A 17970-nucleotide genomic window follows, 5' to 3' on the forward strand; every position below is an offset into this window, starting at 1 on the left:
GATCGAGGGATATGGGGGGGAAGGGGGGATCGAGGGATATGGGGGGAAGGGGGGATCAAGGGATATGGGGGGGAAGGGGGGATCGAGGGATATGGGGGGGGAAGGGGGGAGATCGAGGGATATGGGGGGGAAGGGGGGATCGAGAGATATGGGGGGATCGAGGGATATGGGGGGAAGGGGGGGATCGAGGGATATGGGGGGGAAGGGGGGGATCGAGGGATATGGGGGGAAGGGGGGGATCGAGGGATATGGGGGGGATCGAGGGATATGGGGGGGAAGGGGGGGATCGAGGGATATGGGGGGGGAAGGGGGGAGATCGAGGGATATGGGGGGGAAGGGGGGATCGAGGGATATGGGGGGGAAGGGGGGATCGAGGGATATGGGGGGGAAGGGGGGATCGAGGGATATGGGGGGGAAGGGGGGATCAAGGGATATGGGGGGGAAGGGGGGATCGAGGGATATGGGGGGATCGAGGGATATGGGGGGAAGGGGGGGATCGAGGGATATGGGGGGGAAGGGGGGGATCGAGGGATATGGGGGGATCGAGGGATATGGGGGGGAAGGGGGGGATCGAGGGATATGGGGGGGAAGGGGGGGATCGAGGGATATGGGGGGATCGAGGGATATGGGGGGGAAGGGGGGGATCGAGGGATATGGGGCGGAAGGGGGGATCGAGGGATATGGGGGGATCGAGGGATATGGGGGGGATCGAGGGATATGGGGGGGATCGAGGGATATGGGGGGGATCGAGGGATATGGGGGGGATCGAGGGATATGGGGGGGATCGAGGGATATGGGGGGGGATCGAGGGATATGGGGGGGGAAGGGGGAGAATCAGGATATTGAATTGGATGATCAGCCATGGTGATAAATGATTGGTGGAGCAGGGTGGAGGGCTGAATGGCCTCTCCGGCCTGCAGTTTCTGTGCTTCTCGGTTATTACTGACCTCAGCGATCACCTCTCCCCGGAATTTCAGCACCTGAGAAAGTGAGAGCGAGAAAGTGAGACATTAAAAACCAGCTTCATATACAATCTGGGGAAGTAATGGCCTTGTGGGATTATCACTGATTATTCATCAGAAACTCTGAACCAGGTTCGAATCCCACTCACGGCAGGTAGTGGAATTTAAATTCAATTTAAAATCTCTGGAATAAGGAATCTACTGATTCAGAACTGTGTACACTTCTGTTCACCCTATCATACAATATAGTGAACAGTGAAGAAAGTTATCCCCAATTGCAACGGGATCTTGATCAATTGGGCCAGTGGGCTGACGAATGGCAGATGGAGTTTAATTTAGATAAATGTGAGGTGATGCATTTTGGTCGATTGAACCAGGGCAGGACTTACTCAGTTAAAGGTAGGGCGTTGGGGAGAGTTACAGAACAAAGAGATCTAGGGGTACAGGTTCATAGCTCCTTGAAAGTGGAGTCACAGGTGGACAGAGTGGTGAAGAAGGCATTCGGCATGCTTGGTTTCATCGGTCAGAACATTGAATACAGGAGTTGGGACGTCTTGTTGAAGTTGTACAAGACATTGGGAAGGCCACACTTGGAATACTGTGTACAATTCTGGTCACCCTATTATAGAAAGGATATTATTAAACTAGAAAGAGTGCAGAAAAGATTTACTGGGATGTTACCGGGACTTGATGGATTGAGTTATAAGGAGAGGCTGGATAGACTGGGACTTTTTTCTCTGGAGTGTAGGAGGCTGAGGGGTGATCTTATAGAGGTCTATAAAATAATGAGGGGCACAGATCAGCGAGATAGTCAATATCTTTTCCCAAAGGTAGGGGAGTCTAAAACTAGAGGGCAGAGGTTTAAGGTGAGAGGGGAGAGATACAAAAGGGTCCAGAGGGACAATTTTTTCACCCAGAGGGTGGTGAGTGTCTGGAACGAGCTGCCAGAGGCAGTAGTAGAGACGGGTACAATTTTATCTTTTAAAAAGCATTTAGACAGTTACATGGGTACGATGGGTATAGAGGGATATGGGACAAATGTGGGCAATTGGGATTAGCTTAGGGGTTTCAAAAAAAGGGGGCAGCATGGAGAAGTTGGGCCGAAGGGCCTGTTTCCCTGCTGTAAACCTCGGTGAGTCTATGATGACCATAAAACCTTTGTCGCTTGTTGGAAAATCCCATCTGGTTCATCCATGTCCCTTTCGGGAAGGAAATCTGCTGTCCTTACCCTGGTCTGGCCTACATGTGACTACAGAGCCACAGCGATGTGGTTCACTCTCAAACTGCCCTCCACGGGGTAACTAGGGACGGGTAATAAATGCTGGACCCAGCCAGCGAAACCCCATGTCCCATGGATGAGTTCAAAAAAAGCAGATCACAGCAGACCGAGGGGATTGGGGGGAGGGGGGATTGGGGGGAGCGGGGTGCTGAGTGAAGACGAACCATCTGGGTTCTAAGCGGCAGCCCCACCAGACATTTTGTTGACATTAGCCCAGGGCAGCACGGTGACACAGTGGGTTAGCACTGCTGTCTCACAGTGCCAGGGACCCGGGTTCGATTCCCGGGGGCACGGTGACACAGTGGGTTAGCACTGCTGTCTCACGGCGCCAGGGACCCGGGTTCAATTCCCGGGGGCACGGTGACACAGTGGGTTAGCACTGCTGTCTCACAGCGCCAGGGACCCGGGTTCGATTCCCGGGAGCACGGTGACACAGTGGGTTAGCACTGCTGTCTCACAGTGCCAGGGACCCGGGTTCGATTCCCGGGGGCACGGTGACACAGTGGGTTAGCACTGCTGTCTCACAGCGCCAGGGACCCGGGTTCAATTCCCGGGGGCACGGTGACACAGTGGGTTAGCACTGCTGTCTCACAGCGACAGGGACCCGGGTTCGATTCCCGGGGGCACGGTGACACAGTGGGTTAGCGCTGCTGTCTCACAGCGACAGGGACCCGGGTTCGATTCCCGGGGGCACGGTGACACAGTGGGTTAGCACTGCTGTCTCACAGCGACAGGGACCCGGGTTCGATTCCCGGGGGCACGGTGACACAGTGGGTTAGCACTGCTGTCTCACAGCGCCAGGGACCCGGGTTCGATTCCCGGGGGCACGGTGACACAGTGGGTTAGCACTGCTGTCTCACAGCGACAGGGACCCGGGTTCGATTCCCGGGGGCACGGTGACACAGTGGGTTAGCACTGCTGTCTCACAGCGACAGGGACCCGGGTTCGATTCCCGGGGGCACGGTGACACAGTGGGTTAGCACTGCTGTCTCACAGCGCCAGGGACCCGGGTTTGATTCCCGGGGGCACGGTGACACAGTGGGTTAGCACTGCTGTCTCACAGCGACAGGGACCCGGGTTCGATTCCCGGGGGGCACGGTGACACAGTGGGTTAGCACTGCTGCCTCACAGCGCCAGGGACCCGGGTTCGATTCCCGGGGGCACGGTGACACAGTGGGTTAGCACTGCTGCCTCACAGTGTCAGGGACCCGGGTTCGATTCCCGGGGGCACGGTGACACAGTGGGTTAGCACTGCTGTCTCACAGTGCCAGGTACCCGGGTTCGATTCCCGGGGGCACGGTGACACAGTGGGTTAGCGCTGCTGTCTCACAGTGCCAGGGACCCGGGTTCGATTCCCGGGGGCACGGTGACACAGTGGGTTAGCGCTGCTGTCTCACAGCGCCAGGGACCTGGGTTCGATTCCCGGGGGCACGGTGACACAGTGGGTTAGCACTGCTGTCTCACAGTGCCAGGGACCCGGGTTCGATTCCCGGGGGCACGGTGACACAGTGGGTTAACACTGCTGTCTCACACTGCCAGGGACCCGGGTTCGATTCCCGGGGGCACGGTGACACAGTGGGTTAGCACTGCTGTCTCACAGTGCCAGGGACCCGGGTTCGATTCCCGGGGGACACGGTGACACAGTGGGTTAGCACTGCTGTCTCACAGCGCCAGGGACCCGGGTTCAATTCCCAGCTTGGGTCACTGTCTGTGTGGAGTCTGCACATTCTCCCCATGTCTGTGTGGGTTTCCTCCGGGTGCTCCGGTTTCTTCCCACAGTCTGAAAGATGTGTAGGTTAGGGTGGGTTGGCCGTGCTAAATTGCCCCTTAGTGTCCAAAGACGTGTAGGTTAGGGGATTAAAAGGGTATAATATAGAACATAGAACATTACAGCGCAGAACAGGCCCTTCGGCCCACGATGTTGCGCCGACCAGTTAAAAAGCAATGACCCTCTAACCTAAACCAATCCCTTTCCATCCATAAACCTATCCACGGATCTCTTAAACGCCCCCAAACTAGGCGCATTTACAACTGCAGCAGGCAGAGCATTCCAGTCCCTCACCACCCTCTGGGTAAAGAACCTACCCCGACATCAGTCCTATAACTACCCCCCCTTAATTTAAAGCCATGCCCCCTCGTGCTAGCTTTCTCCATCAGAGGAAAAAGGCTATCACTGTCCACCCTATCTAAACCTCTAATCATCTTATATGTTTCAATAAGGTCCCCTCGTAGCCGCCTTCTTTCCAGCGAAAACAACCCCAAATCCCTCAGTCTCTCCTCATAGGACCTCCCCTCCATACCAGGCAACATCCTGGTAAACCTCCTCTGCACCCTCTCCAAAGCCTCCACATCCTTCCTGTAATGTGGGGACCAGAACTGCACACAATACTCCAAGTGCGGCCGCACCAGAGTTGTGTACAGTTGCAACATGACGCTGCGACTCCTAAATTCAATCCCCCTACCAATAAACGCCAAGACACCGTACGCCTTCTTAACAACCTTATCTACTTGATTCCCAACTTTCAGGGATCTATGTACACATACACCTAGATCCCTCTGCTCATCCACACTATTCAGAGTCCTCCCGTTAGCCCTATACTCAACACATCTGTAATTCCTTCCAAAGTGAATTACCTCACACTTTTCTGCATTAAACTCCATCCGCCACCTCTCGGCCCAGCTCTGCAACCTGTCTAAGTCTCCCTGCAAACTATGACACCCTTCCTCACTATCTACCACACCTCCGACTTTGGTGTCATCAGCAAATTTACTAATCCACCCAACTATACCCTCATCCAGATCATTAATAAAAATTACAAACAGCAGTGGCCCCAAAACAGATCCCTGAGGCACACCACTCGTAACTGAACTCCATGATGAATATTTACCATCAACCACCACCCTCTGTCTCCTATCTGCTAGCCAATTCCTGATCCAATTTCCTAGATTACCCTCAATCCCATACATCTGCATTTTCTGCAGAAGCCTTCCATGGTGAACCTTATCAAACGCCTTACTAAAATCCATATATACCACGTCCACTGCCTTACCCCCATCCACCTCTTTGGTCACTTTCTCAAAAAACTCAATAAGGTTAGTAAGGCACGACCATGGAGTTATAAGAGCTGTGCTGTGAGGATGGAGGTTTGGGCCCTGAGGGGGAGGTTTGGGCCCTGAGGGGGGAGGTTTGGGCCCTGAGGGGGGAGGTTTGGGCCCTGAGGGGGGAGGTTTGGGCCCTGAGGGGGGAGGTTTGGGCCCTGAGGGGGAAGGTTTGGGCCCTGAGGGGGGAGGTTTGGGCCCTGAGGGGGGAGGTTTGGGCCCTGAGGGGGGAGGTTTGGGCCCTGAGGGGGGAGGTTTGGGCCGCGATGGGGGAGGTTTGGGCCCTGAGGGGGAGGTTTGGGCCCTGACGGGGAGGTTTGGGCCCTGAGGGGGAGGTTTGGGCCCTGAGGGGGGAGGTTTGGGCCCTGAGGGGGAGGTTTGGGCCCTGAGGGGGAGGTTTGGGCCCTGAGGGGGAGGTTTGGGCCCTGAGGGGGAGGTTTGGGCCCTGAGGGGGAGGTTTAAGCTGTGAGGGGGAGGTTTGGGCCCTGACGGGGAGGTTTGGGCCCTGAGGGGGAGGTTTGGGCCCTGAGGGGGAGGTTTAAGCTGTGAGGGGGAGGTTTGGGCCCTGAGGGGGAGGTTTGGGCCCTGAGGGGGAGGTTTGGGCCCTGACGGGGAGGTTTAAGCTGTGAGGGGGGAGGTTTGGGCCCTGACGGGGAGGTTTGGGCCCTGACGGGGAGGTTTGGGCCCTGACGGGGAGGTTTGGGCCCTGACGGGGAGGTTTGGGCCCTGAGGGGGAGGTTTGGGCCCTGACGGGGAGGTTTGGGCCCTGAGGGGGAGGTTTGGGCCCTGAGGGGGAGGTTTGGGCCCTGAGGGGGAGGTTTGGGCCCTGACGGGGAGGTTTGGGCCGTGATGGGGGAGGTTTGGGCCCTGACGGGGAGGTTTGGGCCGTGATGGGGGAGGTTTGGGCCGAGCTGTGAGGCAGCAGTGTGAACACAGGAACAGGAACACCAGGTTTCACTTTTGCCCCGCGTTGCTGGCAGTTTGAACGCAGTGACTCAGCTTCCAGAGGCCAAAACCAGCCCCACAGGAACTGTTAATAATTCATCGGGAAATCCCCAAGGGATTTTCACACTAACTTCATTGCAGTGTTAATGTCAGCCGACTTGGGGCACTGACGCAGAAAGATAAATCCCCAGGTGGTTCAGTGACCCACAGACCAGGAATAGGAGGCCATTCAGCCCCTTCTCCAGCCTGTTACACGGGAACAGGAGGAGGCCATTCAGCCCCTTCTCCAGCCTGTTACACAGGAACAGGAGGAGGCCATTCAGCCCCTTCTCCAGCCTGTTACACAGGAACAGGAGGAGGCCATTCAGCCCCTTCTCCAGCCTGTTACACGGGAACAGGAGGAGGCCATTCAGCCCCTTCTCCAGCCTGTTACACGGGAACAGGAGGAGGCCATTCAGCCCCTTCTCCAGCCTGTTACACGGGAACAGGAGGAGGCCATTCAGCCCCTTCTCCAGCCTGTTACACGGGAACAGGAGGAGGCCATTCAGCCCCTTCTCCAGCCTGTTACACGGGAACAGGAGGAGGCCATTCAGCCCCTTCTCCAGCCTGTTACACGGGAACAGGAGGAGGCCATTCAGCCCCTTCTCCAGCCTGTTACATGGGAACAGGAGGAGGCCATTCAGCCCCTTCTCCAGCCTGTTACACGAGAACAGGAGGAGGCCATTCAGCCCCTTCTCCAGCCTGTCACACGGGAACAGGAGGATGCCATTCAGCCCCTTCTCCCGCCTGTTACACGGGAACAGGAGGAGGCCATTCAGCCCCTTCTCCAGCCTGTTACACGAGAACAGGAGGAGGCCATTCAGCCCCTTCTCCAGCCTGTCACATGGGAACAGGAGGAGGCCATTCAGCCCCTTCTCCAGCCTGTTACACGAGAACAGGAGGAGGCCATTCAGCCCCTTCTCCAGCCTGTCACACGGGAACAGGAGGAGGCCATTCAGCCCCTTCTCCAGCCTGTTACACGGGAACAGGAGGAGGCCATTCAGCCCCTTCTCCAGCCTGTTACACGGGAACAGGAGGAGGCCATTCAGCCCCTTCTCCAGCCTGTTACACGGGAACAGGAGGAGGCCATTCAGCCCCTTCTCCAGCCTGTTACACGGGAACAGGAGGAGGCCATTCAGCCCCTTCTCCAGCCTGTTACACGAGAACAGGAGGAGGCCATTCAGCCCATTCTCCTGTAACTTGCTGGAGACAGGGCTGAATTGTGTCTCAGACCAGTTGCCCAGTTTTCTCTCTCTATTCTTCCCATTTCTCCATCCCTTCTCCTTTTTCTCTGTCTCTCCACTCCTGCCTTGTCTCTTCCTAGCTTTTCTGCACACTCATTGCTTCATTACCCCGCTTCCACCCCCCCATCCCTCTCTCCATCTTTACTTTCACTTTCATATCAGGGTCTCGTTTCCTGTTTCTTTTTAGGACATTGTCTCTCTGTCTCTCTCTGTCTGTCTCTCTCCCTCTCTGTGTCTCTCTCTCTGTGTCTCTCTCTCTGTGTCTCTCTCTCTCTCTGTCTCTCTCTCTGTGTCTCTCTCTCTGTCTCTCTCTCTCTCTGTGTCTCTCTCCCTGTGTCTCTCTCCCTCTGTGTCTCTCTCTCCCTGTGTCTCTCTCCCTCTGTGTCTCTCTCCCTCTGTGTCTCTCTCTCTCTGTCTCTCTCTGTGTCTCTCTCCCTCTGTGTCTCTCTCTCTGTGTCTCTCTCTCTCTCTGTCTCTCTCCCTCTGTGTCTCTCTCTCTCTGTGTCTCTCTCTCTGTCTCTCTCTCGTTCTGTGTCTCTCTCTCTCTGTCTCTCTCCCTCTGTGTCTCTCTCTCTGTGTCTCTCTCTGTGTCTCTCTCTGTGTCTCTCTCTCTGTGTCTCTCTCTCTCTCTCTGACTCTCTCTCTGTCTCTCTCTCTGTCTCTCTCTCTGACTCTCTCTCTCTCTGTGTCTCTCTCTCTCTCTCTCTGTCTCTCTCCCTCTGTGTCTCTCTCTCTGTGTCTCTCTCTGTGTCTCTCTCTGTGTCTCTCTCTCTGTGTCTCTCTCTCTCTCTCTGTCTCTCTCTCTGTCTCTCTCTCTGACTCTCTCTCTCTCTGTCTCTCTCTCTCTCTCAGACTCTCTCTCTGTGTCTCTCTCTCTCTCTCTGACTCTCTCTCTGTCTCTCTCTCTGTCTCTCTCTGACTCTCTCTCTCTCTGTGTCTCTCTCTCTCTCTCTCTGTCTCTCTCTCTGTCTCTCTCTCTCTCTCAGACTCTCTCTCTGTGTCTCTCTCTCTGTGTCTCTCTCTCTCTCTCTGACTCTCTCTCTGTCTCTCTCTCTGTCTCTCTCTCTGACTCTCTCTCTCTCTGTGTCTCTCTCTCTCTCTCTCTGTCTCTCTCTCTGTCTCTCTCTCTCTCTCAGACTCTCTCTCTGTCTCTCTCTCTGTCTCTCTCTGACTCTCTCTCTCTCTGTGTCTCTCTCTCTGTCTCTCTCTCTGTCTCTCTCTCTGACTCTCTCTCTCTCTGTGTCTCTCTCTCTGTGTCTCTCTCTCTGTGTCTCTCTCTCTCTCTCAGACTCTCTCTCTGTGTCTCTCTGTCTCCCTTTCTCTCCATACCTGTTGTTGACTGGCTGTGTTCACCTGGAGTTTTCCAGACATTGTCCTGTCCCTGGATTGCCCGCTGCTGCCTGGGTGCTGAGCCTGGGACTCGAACTCTCCCTCGTCGGTGACAGTTTCACTTTCTCTGAGCCTCCCTCCTGCTCTGGGGTTGGCTGCTTGCTGTGTGACCGGGCTGTCACTCACAGAACCAGGAAGGCAAACCTTCATTGAATTCCAGCATCGCTTTCACACTGCCCTCCCCCTGCTCCCCCTCCCCACTCTCCCCCTCCCCACTCTCCCCCCGCCCTCTGCCCCCCCACCGCGACACTCCCCCTCTCCTGATGATACGGTGACATTGGTGGCCATTCAGAGGAGATTGTGGCCATGATGTACGAGGTGGGATTAAACACTTTGGGACTTGTTCTCACTGGGGTTTGGAAGGATTGGGGGAGGGGGGGATGCAGAGTGGTTCGATGTTTATAAACACAAAAAAGGGGTTGATAAAGTAAATGTAAACCAAGTGTAAAGTCCCAGGTGGACAGAGTGGTGAAGAAGGCATTCGGCATGCTTGGTTTGATCGGTCAGAACATTGAATACAGGAGTTGGGACGTCTTGTTGAAGTTGTACAAGACATTGGGAAGGCCACACTTGGAATACTGTGTACAATTCTGGTCACCCTATTATAGAAAGGATATTATTAAACTAGAAAGAGAGCAGAAAAGATTTACTAGGATGTTACCGGGACTTGATGGATTGAGTTATAAGGAGAGGCTGGATAGACTGGGACTTTTTTCTCTGGAGTGTAGGAGGCTGAGGGGTGATCTTATAGAGGTCTATAAAATAATGAGGGGCACAGATCAGCGAGATAGTCAATATCTTTCCCCAAAGGTAGGGGAGTCTAAAACTAGAGGGCAGAGGTTTAAGGTGAGAGGGAGAGATACAGAAGTGTCCAGAGGGGCAATTTTTTCACCCAGAGGGTGGTGAGTGTCTGGAACGAGCTGCCAGAGGCAGTAGTAGAGGCGGGTACAATTTTATCTTTTAAAAAGCATTTAGACAGTTACATGGGTACGATGGGTATAGAGGGATATGGGACAAATGTGGGCAATTGGGATTAGCTTAGGGGTTTAAAAAAAGGGGGCAGCATGGAGAAGTTGGGCCGAAGGGCCTGTTTCCATGCTGTAAAATCTGGGATCTCTATGATCCTGTTTTACCATGTTTTCCGTCCCAGTGCTTTTCTTAAATTACCAACACTGCAAATTCATGTATCCACCTTTTTGTGTGTGTGTGTGTCTGTCTGTCTCTGGTGTGGTATGTGTGTGTGTCTGCTGTATGTGTGTGTGTGTCTATCTCTGCTGTGTGTGTGTGTGTGTGTGTGTGTCTGTCTGTGTGTGTCTGTCTGTCTGTCTCTGGTGTGGTATGTGTGTGTGTCTGCTGTATGTGTGTGTGTGTCTATCTCTGCTGTGTGTGTGTGTGTGTGTGTGTGTGTGTCTGTCTGTCTGTGTCTCTCTGTCTGTCTCTGGTGTGTGTGTCTCTGCTGTGTCTGTCTGTCTGTCTCTGCTGTGTTTGTGTGTGTCTGCTGTGTGTGTCTGTCTGTGCTGAGTGTGTGTGTCTCTGCTGTGTGTGTGTGTCTGCTGTGTGTATGTGTCTGCTGTGTGTATGTGTCTGTCTCTGCGGTGTGTGTCTCTGCCTCTGCTGTGTGTGTGTGTGTCTCTCTCTGCTGTGTGTCTGTCTGTCTCTAGTGTGTGTGTCTCTGCTGTGTGTGTGTCTGTCTGTCTGTGCTGTGTGTGTGTGTGTCTGTGCTGTGTGTGTGTGTGTCTGTCTGTGCTGTGTGTGTGTGTGTCTGTCTGTGTGTGTGTGTGTCTGTCTGTGCTGTGTGTGTGTCTGCTATGTGTGTGTGTGTGTCTGTCTCTGGTGTGTGTGTCTGTCTCTGGTGTGTGTCTCTGCTGTGTGTGTGTGTGTGTCTCTGCTGTGTGTGTGTGTCTGTCTGTCTGTGCTGTGTGTGTCTGTTTGTCTGTGCTGTGCGTGTCTGTCTGTGCTGTGTGTGTCTCTGCTATGTGTGTGTGTGTGTCTGTCTCTGGTGTGTGTGTCTGTCTCTGGTGTGTGTCTCTGCTGTGTGTGTGTGTCTCTGCTGTGTGTGTGTGTGTGTCTGTCTCTGGTGTGTGTGTGTGTCTCTGCTGTGTGTGTGTCTCTCTCTGCTGTCTGTGTGTGTGTCTCTCTCTGCTGTGTGTGTGTGTGTCTCTGCTGTGTGTGTGTCTCTCTCTGCTGTCTGTGTGTGTGTCTCTGCTGTGTGTGTGTGTGTGTCTCTGCTGTGTCTGTGTGTGTGTCTCTGCTGTGTGTGTGTGTGTGTGTGTGTGTCTCTCTCTGCTGTCTGTGTGTGTGTCTCTGCTGTGTCTGTGTGTGTGTCTCTGCTGTGTGTGTGTGTGTGTGTGTGTGTGTCTCTCTGCTGTCTGTGTGTGTGTCTCTGCTGTGTGTGTGTGTGTGTGTGTGTGTGTGTCTCTGCTGTGTGTGTGTCTTTGTTTTGTGAGTGCGTGTGTGTTTTGTGGCGTCTCTCTCTCTCTCTCTCTCTCTCTGATATGTATGAGTGCCAAGCCAATTCTGCCCTCTCTTGGACAGTCAGTGTCCTCTGGATATCTCTCCCCCCAACCCCCTCCTTTCAGAGCCTGACTTTTCCACCAATGTACCAGCTCCCACCCACCCCCATGCGATTCCTTGTGTATCCTTAAAAAGCAGATAGAGAGAGAGGGAGAGAAGGATGGCTGGATGTTTGTGAGTGTGTGAGACAGAGAGAGAAAAGGGAGAACAGTTTAGAGGAACAGACCAGGCATTGAAAAACAAATTTCCAGAGAGAGAGAAGGAGGTAAAAAGAAAAGTACAATTGCATGGAGGAGGAATTTCTGCTGATGGAAATAAATCTTGCTGCAGCTGAAGACGAGGGGCTGGATGTAAGATCTGGTGGGATTTAAATTGCATTAAGAGAGGTAAGATCCTGTCTCCCTCTCTCAGTCCCTCCCTCTCTGTGTCCCCCTCTCTGTCTCTCTCAGTCCCTCCCTCTCTGTGTCCCTCTCTGTGTGTCTCTCTCTCTCAGTCCCTCCCTCTCTGTGTCCCTCTCTCTCTCTCAGTCCCTCCCTCTCTGTGTCCCTCTCTCTCTCACTCTGTCTCTCTCAGTCCCTCCCTCTCTGTGTCCCTCTCTCTCTCTCACTCTCTCTCTCTCACTGTCCCTCCCTCTCTGTGTCCCTCTCTGTGTCCCTCTCTCTCTCAGTCCCTCCCTCTCTGTGTCCCTCTCTCTCTCTCACTCTGTCTCTCTCAGTCCCTCCCTCTCTGTGTCCCTCTCTCTCTCTCACTCTCTCTCTCTCACTGTCCCTCCCTCTCTGTGTCCCTCTCTGTGTCCCTCTCTCTCTCAGTCCCTCCCTCTCTGTGTCCCTCTCTCTCTCAGTCCCTCCCTCTGTGTGTCCCTCTCTCTCTCAGTCCCTCCCTCTGTGTGTCCCTCTCTCTCTCTCACTCTCTCTCTCTCAGTCCCTCCCTCTGTGTCCCTCTCTCTCTCTCAGTCCCTCCCTCTCTGTGTCCCTCTCTCTCTCTCACTCTGTCTCACTCTCTCCTCCCAATTCTTTACACATTGGGAAGGCAGGATGGAGGTAAATGTGTACTGAAGATGGCGACTCCCTGAGTGGTTTAATGTTGGTGTGATAGGAGAGAGGGGGAGGTGTGTGCGTGTGTGAGGAGTGGGAACAGATATGGAGACAAAAGCAGCTTGTGGGAACAGTGGCAGAGAGCAGCAGGGAGTCCCACATCACTTCCCTTCTCTCTCTCACACACACTCCGTCTTTTCAATCCCTTCTCACGCTCTCTCTAATTCCTCTCTCTCTCTTTCTCACTCACTTTGTCAACTTCCGTTTCAAATTAACCCATAAGATTCCTCTCTCTCTCTCTCCCTCTGTGTCCCTCTCCCTCACTGTGTCTCTCTCCGCCTCACTCCAGTATGTGGGTAGCACAGTGGTTATCACAGCTGCCTCACAGCGCCAGGTACCTGGGTTCAATTCTGCCCTGGGGTCATTAGACCATCAGACACAGGGACAGAATGAGGCCACTCGGCCCATCGATCCTGCTCCCCCATTCAATCATGTCTGATATTTTTCTCATCCCCATTCTCCTGCCTTTTCCCCATAACCCCTGATCCCCTTATTCATCAAGACCCTATCCATCTCTGTCTTAAAGACACTCAATGACCTGGCCCTCCACAGCCTTCTGCGGCAAAGAGTTCCACACATTCATAAGAAATAGGAGCAGGAGTAGGCCATCTAGCCCTTCGAGCCTGCCCCACCATTCAATAAGATCATGGCTGATCTGTCGTGGCTCAGTTCCACTTTCCCGCCCTCTCCCCATAACCCTTAATCCCCTCTCTTATCAAGAACCCATCAACCCGCGTCTTAAAAATATTTAGCGAGGCAGCCTCCACCACTTCAACGGGCAGAGAATTCCAGAGATTCACCACCCTTTGAGTGAAGAAGTTCCTCCTCAACTCCGTTCTAAACCGCCTCCCCTTTATCTTGAGGCTGTGCCCCCTAGTCCTACTGTCTTTTTTGAGCGGGAAGAGTCTCTCCACCTCTATCCTATCCATCCCATTCATCATCTTATACGTCTCAATGAGATCTCCCCTCATTCTTCTAAACTCTAACGAGTACAAGCCTAGTTTATTCAGCCTCTCCTCATAGCTCAATCCCCTCAACTCCGGTATCAGCCTAGTAAACCTCCTCTGCACTCCCTCCAAGGCCAAAATATCCTTGCGCAGGTGCGGCGCCCAAAACTGCACACAGTACTCCAGCTGCGGCCTCACCAATGCCCTATACAGCTGCAGCAAGACCTCCCTACTTTTATATTCAATCCCCCTCGCTATGAAGGCCAGCATCCCATTCGCCTTCCTGACCACCTGCTGCACCTGCAAGCTGGGTTTTTGCGACTCATGCACAAGGACCCCCAGGTCCCTCTGCACCGTCGCTTGCTGCAGTTTTTCGCCACGTAAGTGATAGTCCTTCCTACCATTCTTCCTACCAAAGTGGATAACCTCACACTTGCCAACATTAAATTCCATTTGCCATTTCCTGGCCCATTCGCCCAGCCTATCTAGATCCTTCTGCAGACTCTCCACACCCTCCGCACAATTTGCCTTTCCCCCAATCTTGGTGTCATCAGCAAATTTCCCCACTCTCTGGCTGAAGAAATCCCTCCCCGTCTCTGTTTTAAAGGAGCGTCCCTTTACCCTGAGGTTCTGGTGGATTGGCCGTGCTAAATTGTCCCTTAATGTCCAAAGATGTGTAGGTTAGGGTGGATTGGCCGTGCTAAATTGTCCCTTAGTGTCCAAAGATGTGCAGGTTAGGGTGGATTGGCCGTGCTAAATTGTCCCTTAGTGTCCAAAGATGTGTAGGTTAGGGTGGATTGGCCGTGCTAAATTGTCCCTTAGTGTCCAAAGATGTGCAGGTTAGGGTGGATTGGCCGTGCTAAATTGTCCCTTAGTGTCCAAAGATGTGTAGGTTAGGGTGGATTGGCCGTGCTAAATTGTCCCTTAGTGTCCAAAGATGTACAGGTTAGGGTGGATTGGCGGTGCTAAATTGTCAAGGGGATTGGCAGGGTGGATGTGTGGGGTAATGGGGATAGGGTCTAGGATTGTTGTCGGGGCAGACTCGATGGGCTGAGTGGCTGTGCGCTGTGGGGATTCTATGATTAGGGGACGGGGCCCAGCCAGCGATACCCAAATCCCACCAATGAATAAAAGCAAAATGTCTTAGGTAGTGGAAGTGGATACGATAGTGAGTTTTAAGGGGCATCTTGACAAATCCATGACTAGGATGGGAATAGAGGGATACGGTCCCCGGAAGGGTAGGGGGTTTTAGTTCAGACGGGGCAGCATGGTCAGTGCAGGATTGGAGGGGCTGAAGGGCCTGTTCCTGTGCTGGAATTTTCTTTGTACACTCTGACCCTTGCGCTTTCTCTCTCTGTTCTTACTCGTAGGTATGCAACTCCACTAGCTGCCAGACTCAACTCTCCCCCGGCCCCCCGGAATGGCAGCCAGACACAAGTACAACACAGCCAGCCCCGCGGAGTGGAGGATGATGGAGCGAGAACCAGCCGAGGGTCAGGATGCAGTCTGGGCCCAGGCCCCCGGGGCGCTGGTGTACGACCGACTGAGGGACCGTGAGCGGGCACTGGTGCCCGGCCTACGCTGGCTGAGCCAGGACGAGGAGGGCGGCGCGGAGGACGAGGAGGAGGAGGATGACGAGGAGGAGGAGGAGGATGGGTCGGAGGGCTACCATTGCCAGATCTGCGGCTACCACACTGACCAGCTGCAGCCCTTCAATATCCACCTGCACGCGGCCCACCCCACCGTGGTTCTACAAGAGCTCTACGGACTGCTGGGCTTGACGGGAGGCCCCATCCCCGGCCTGGGCGCGTCCGGAGGCCCCATCCCCGGCCTGGGCGCGTCCGGAGGCCCCATCCCCGGCCTGGGCTTGACGGGAGGCCCCATCCCCGGCCTGGGCGCGTCCGGAGGCCCCATCCCCGGCCTGGGAGCGTCCGGAGGCCCCATCCCCGGCCTGGGAGCGTCCGGAGGCCCCATCCCCGGCCTGGGAGCGTCCGGAGGCCCCATCCCCGGCCTGGGCGCGTCCGGAGGCCCCATCCCCGGCCTGGGCGCGTCCGGAGGCCCCATCCCCGGCCTGGGCGCGTCCGGAGGCCCCATCCCCGGCCTGGGAGCGTCCGGAGGCCCCATCCCCGGCCTGGGCGCGTCCGGAGGCCCCATCCCCAGCCTGGGAGCGTCCGGAGGCCCCATCCCCGGCCTGGGAGCGTCCGGAGGCCCCATCCCCGGCCTGGGAGCGTCCGGAGGCTCCATCTCTGGACTAGGCCCCACTACAGGCCCCATCCCCGGACTAGACCACGCTACAGGCCCCGTTGGACTAGGCCCTACTACAGGTCCCGTCCCGGGCCTAGGCCCCGCTGCAGGCCCCGTCCCGGGCCTAGGCCCCGCTGCAGGCCCCGTCCCGGGCCTAGGCCCCGCTGCAGGCCCCGTCCCGGGCCTAGGCCCCGCTGCAGGCCCCGTCCCGGGCCTAGGCCCCGCTGCAGGCCCCGTCCCGGGCCTAGGCCCCGCTGCAGGCCCCGTCCCGGGCCTAGGCCCCGCTGCAGGCCCCGTCCCAGGCCTAGGCCCTCCAGGATGTCCCACTCCTTGCCAGACCTTGGGCGGAGACCCGGACGCCCGACCGGGTCAGGAGGAGAGCCGGAAAGGTGAAGAGGGCAAGTTGGACATGGTGCACATCGATCTGACCGGGGAGGAGGAGGCAGGTGAGCAGGAGACAGCAGGATCCGGGCCTGTCCCGAGCCAGGAGCCCAAGCTGGCCTCCTCCCTCTGGCAGGGCCAGTCCGAGGCACCCCGGGAGCCCAGCCCTGGCCCAGAGTTGGAGGCCGAGGGGCCGCTGTCAGAGGCATTCAGCCGCTTCCCCTACCCTAGCCCGGAGGAGCTGGCCCGCTGTGGGAGGTCGGCTGGCCTACCCGCCGAGAGGGTGCGGGTCTGGTTCGCGGTGCAGCGTCTGCGCCGTGGGATCAGTTGGACCCCCGAGGAGGTGCGGGAGGCCCGTGACAGGCTGTGGCACAAGCCAGGTACCCTCCGGCTGCCGCTGCCACCGCCTGGCCTGCTCCCCGTACCCGTCCCAGCCTCGCCAGGCAGAGAAGCCCGAGATGGTGCTTCCGGGCCGTCCGGAGGAGGAGGAGGCCTGAAGAAGGCCCGCACCTCTCCAGACGGTGCTGACTCCCCCGAGGCCCTATACCGCCAGTCCAAGCCCACCCCGGCAGTCAGCGAGCGGCGTTGGCGCAAGACCAAGGCCCAGCTGGCCAACCTCAAGAGCAGTTTGGCGCGGGACCGTAGCCCAGGTGATGCAGAGAGAGGGCGAGTGCAGGCCTGCACCGCCCTGGGCAAGGCCGACATCAAACGCTGGTTCCGATCGCCCGACCTGCCCACCTCCCCTGACCACTGCGGAGACGCCCTGCCCCGCTCGCACGAGCTGTCACCTCTTCCGGCCTCCCAGAGAGGGCCCGCTCGGAAGGCCGAGGTCAGGGGGGTTGGGGAGGGAGAGGTGGTGGAGGAGGAGGAGGAGGAGGAGGAGGAGGAGAAGGCCTCAGGCCTACCCGGGGCCCCGGTCGTCACGGAGACGGCCAACCGGGCCCTGGTCCCCTCGGCGGGCAGGCCCAGGAAGACCAAGGAGCAGCTGGCCACCCTGAAGAGCTTCTTCCTGCTCTCGCAGTGGCCCAGCGGTGAAGATTACAGCCGGCTGGTGGAGCGCACCCGCCTTGCCCGCCCCGACATCATCCAGTGGTTTGGAGATACCCGCTACGCCCTGAAGAACGGACAGCTGAAGTGGGTGCGCCGGGGGGCCGGCGGCCTGTCCCCGGGGTCCGAGCCCGGTGCTGACTGCGGGCCCCTTGAGGAGTACCTGATCCGGCACGGCCCCCGCCCACACCAGGACGACCTGTGCCGGCTCTGTTTGGAAAGCCGGATGAACGCCCGCCAGGTCGCTGAATGGTTCCGGCGGCGGAGAGCGAGGGGGAGGGGGGGCCAGGCCCCAGGGACGGTAACCGTGGACGGGGGGTACGAGGAGGAGGGGCCTGGTCGGGGTGGGGGAGATGGGGAGGGGTCGGGTGAAAGAAAGGAGGAGCGGGCAGGAGATCACCTGGTCAAGGTGATGTTTTAATCCCTCAGCGGCAGTGAGGGGAGGGGGGGCTGGTGAGGGAGAGCGAGGATGGGGTGGGGGGTGGTGCCAAATCTGGTCTCGGAGGGTGGGGGGGGGGAGGATCAGCAGCACCCTGGTACACTGATCAGCACTGGCAAGGACATGGGTTCAATCCCCCAGCTCGGGTCACTGTCTGTGCAGAGTCTGCACATTCTCGCCGTGGGTTTCCTCTGGGTTCCTCCCACAATCCAAAGATGCAGTTTGTATTCTCTCAGCACCAGGTTAAAGTCCAACAGGTTTATTTGGTAGCACAAACTTTCGCAGCGTCGCTCCCCTAATGAAGGGGCAGCGCTCTGAAAGCTCGTGCTACCAAATAAACCTGTTGG

General features: G+C 56.5%; 1 protein-coding gene across 1 annotated transcript; it reads left to right on the forward strand.

Annotated features, from left to right (window-relative positions):
- The first annotated feature begins 11435 nt into the window (after positions 1-11435).
- Positions 11436-17605, forward strand: LOC145339876 (uncharacterized). The gene is made up of 3 exons (XM_080184411.1): positions 11436-11857; positions 14883-16966; positions 17009-17605. Exons 2-3 carry the CDS (start codon positions 14933-14935, stop codon positions 17603-17605), a joined length of 2631 nt encoding a protein of 876 aa, XP_080040537.1. The 5' UTR covers positions 11436-11857; positions 14883-14932.
- The last annotated feature ends 365 nt before the right edge of the window (positions 17606-17970 follow it).

The sequence above is a fragment of the Carcharhinus amblyrhynchos genome, unplaced genomic scaffold, assembly GCF_965287045.1.
Source record: "Carcharhinus amblyrhynchos unplaced genomic scaffold, sCarAmb.v2.hapA scaffold_716, whole genome shotgun sequence".
Lineage (NCBI taxonomy): Eukaryota > Metazoa > Chordata > Chondrichthyes > Carcharhiniformes > Carcharhinidae > Carcharhinus > Carcharhinus amblyrhynchos.

Excerpts from the sequence above, each read along its gene's own strand:
- LOC145339876 (XM_080184411.1), top strand. The coding sequence starts at position 14,933 with ATGGCAGCCAGACACAAGTACAACACAGCCAGCCCCGCGGAGTGGAGG. Across the intron at positions 16,967-17,008 it reads GGCCCGCTCGGAAGGCCGAG|GAGGAGGAGGAGGAGGAGAA; the intron begins GTCAGGGGGGTT and ends GAGGAGGAGGAG.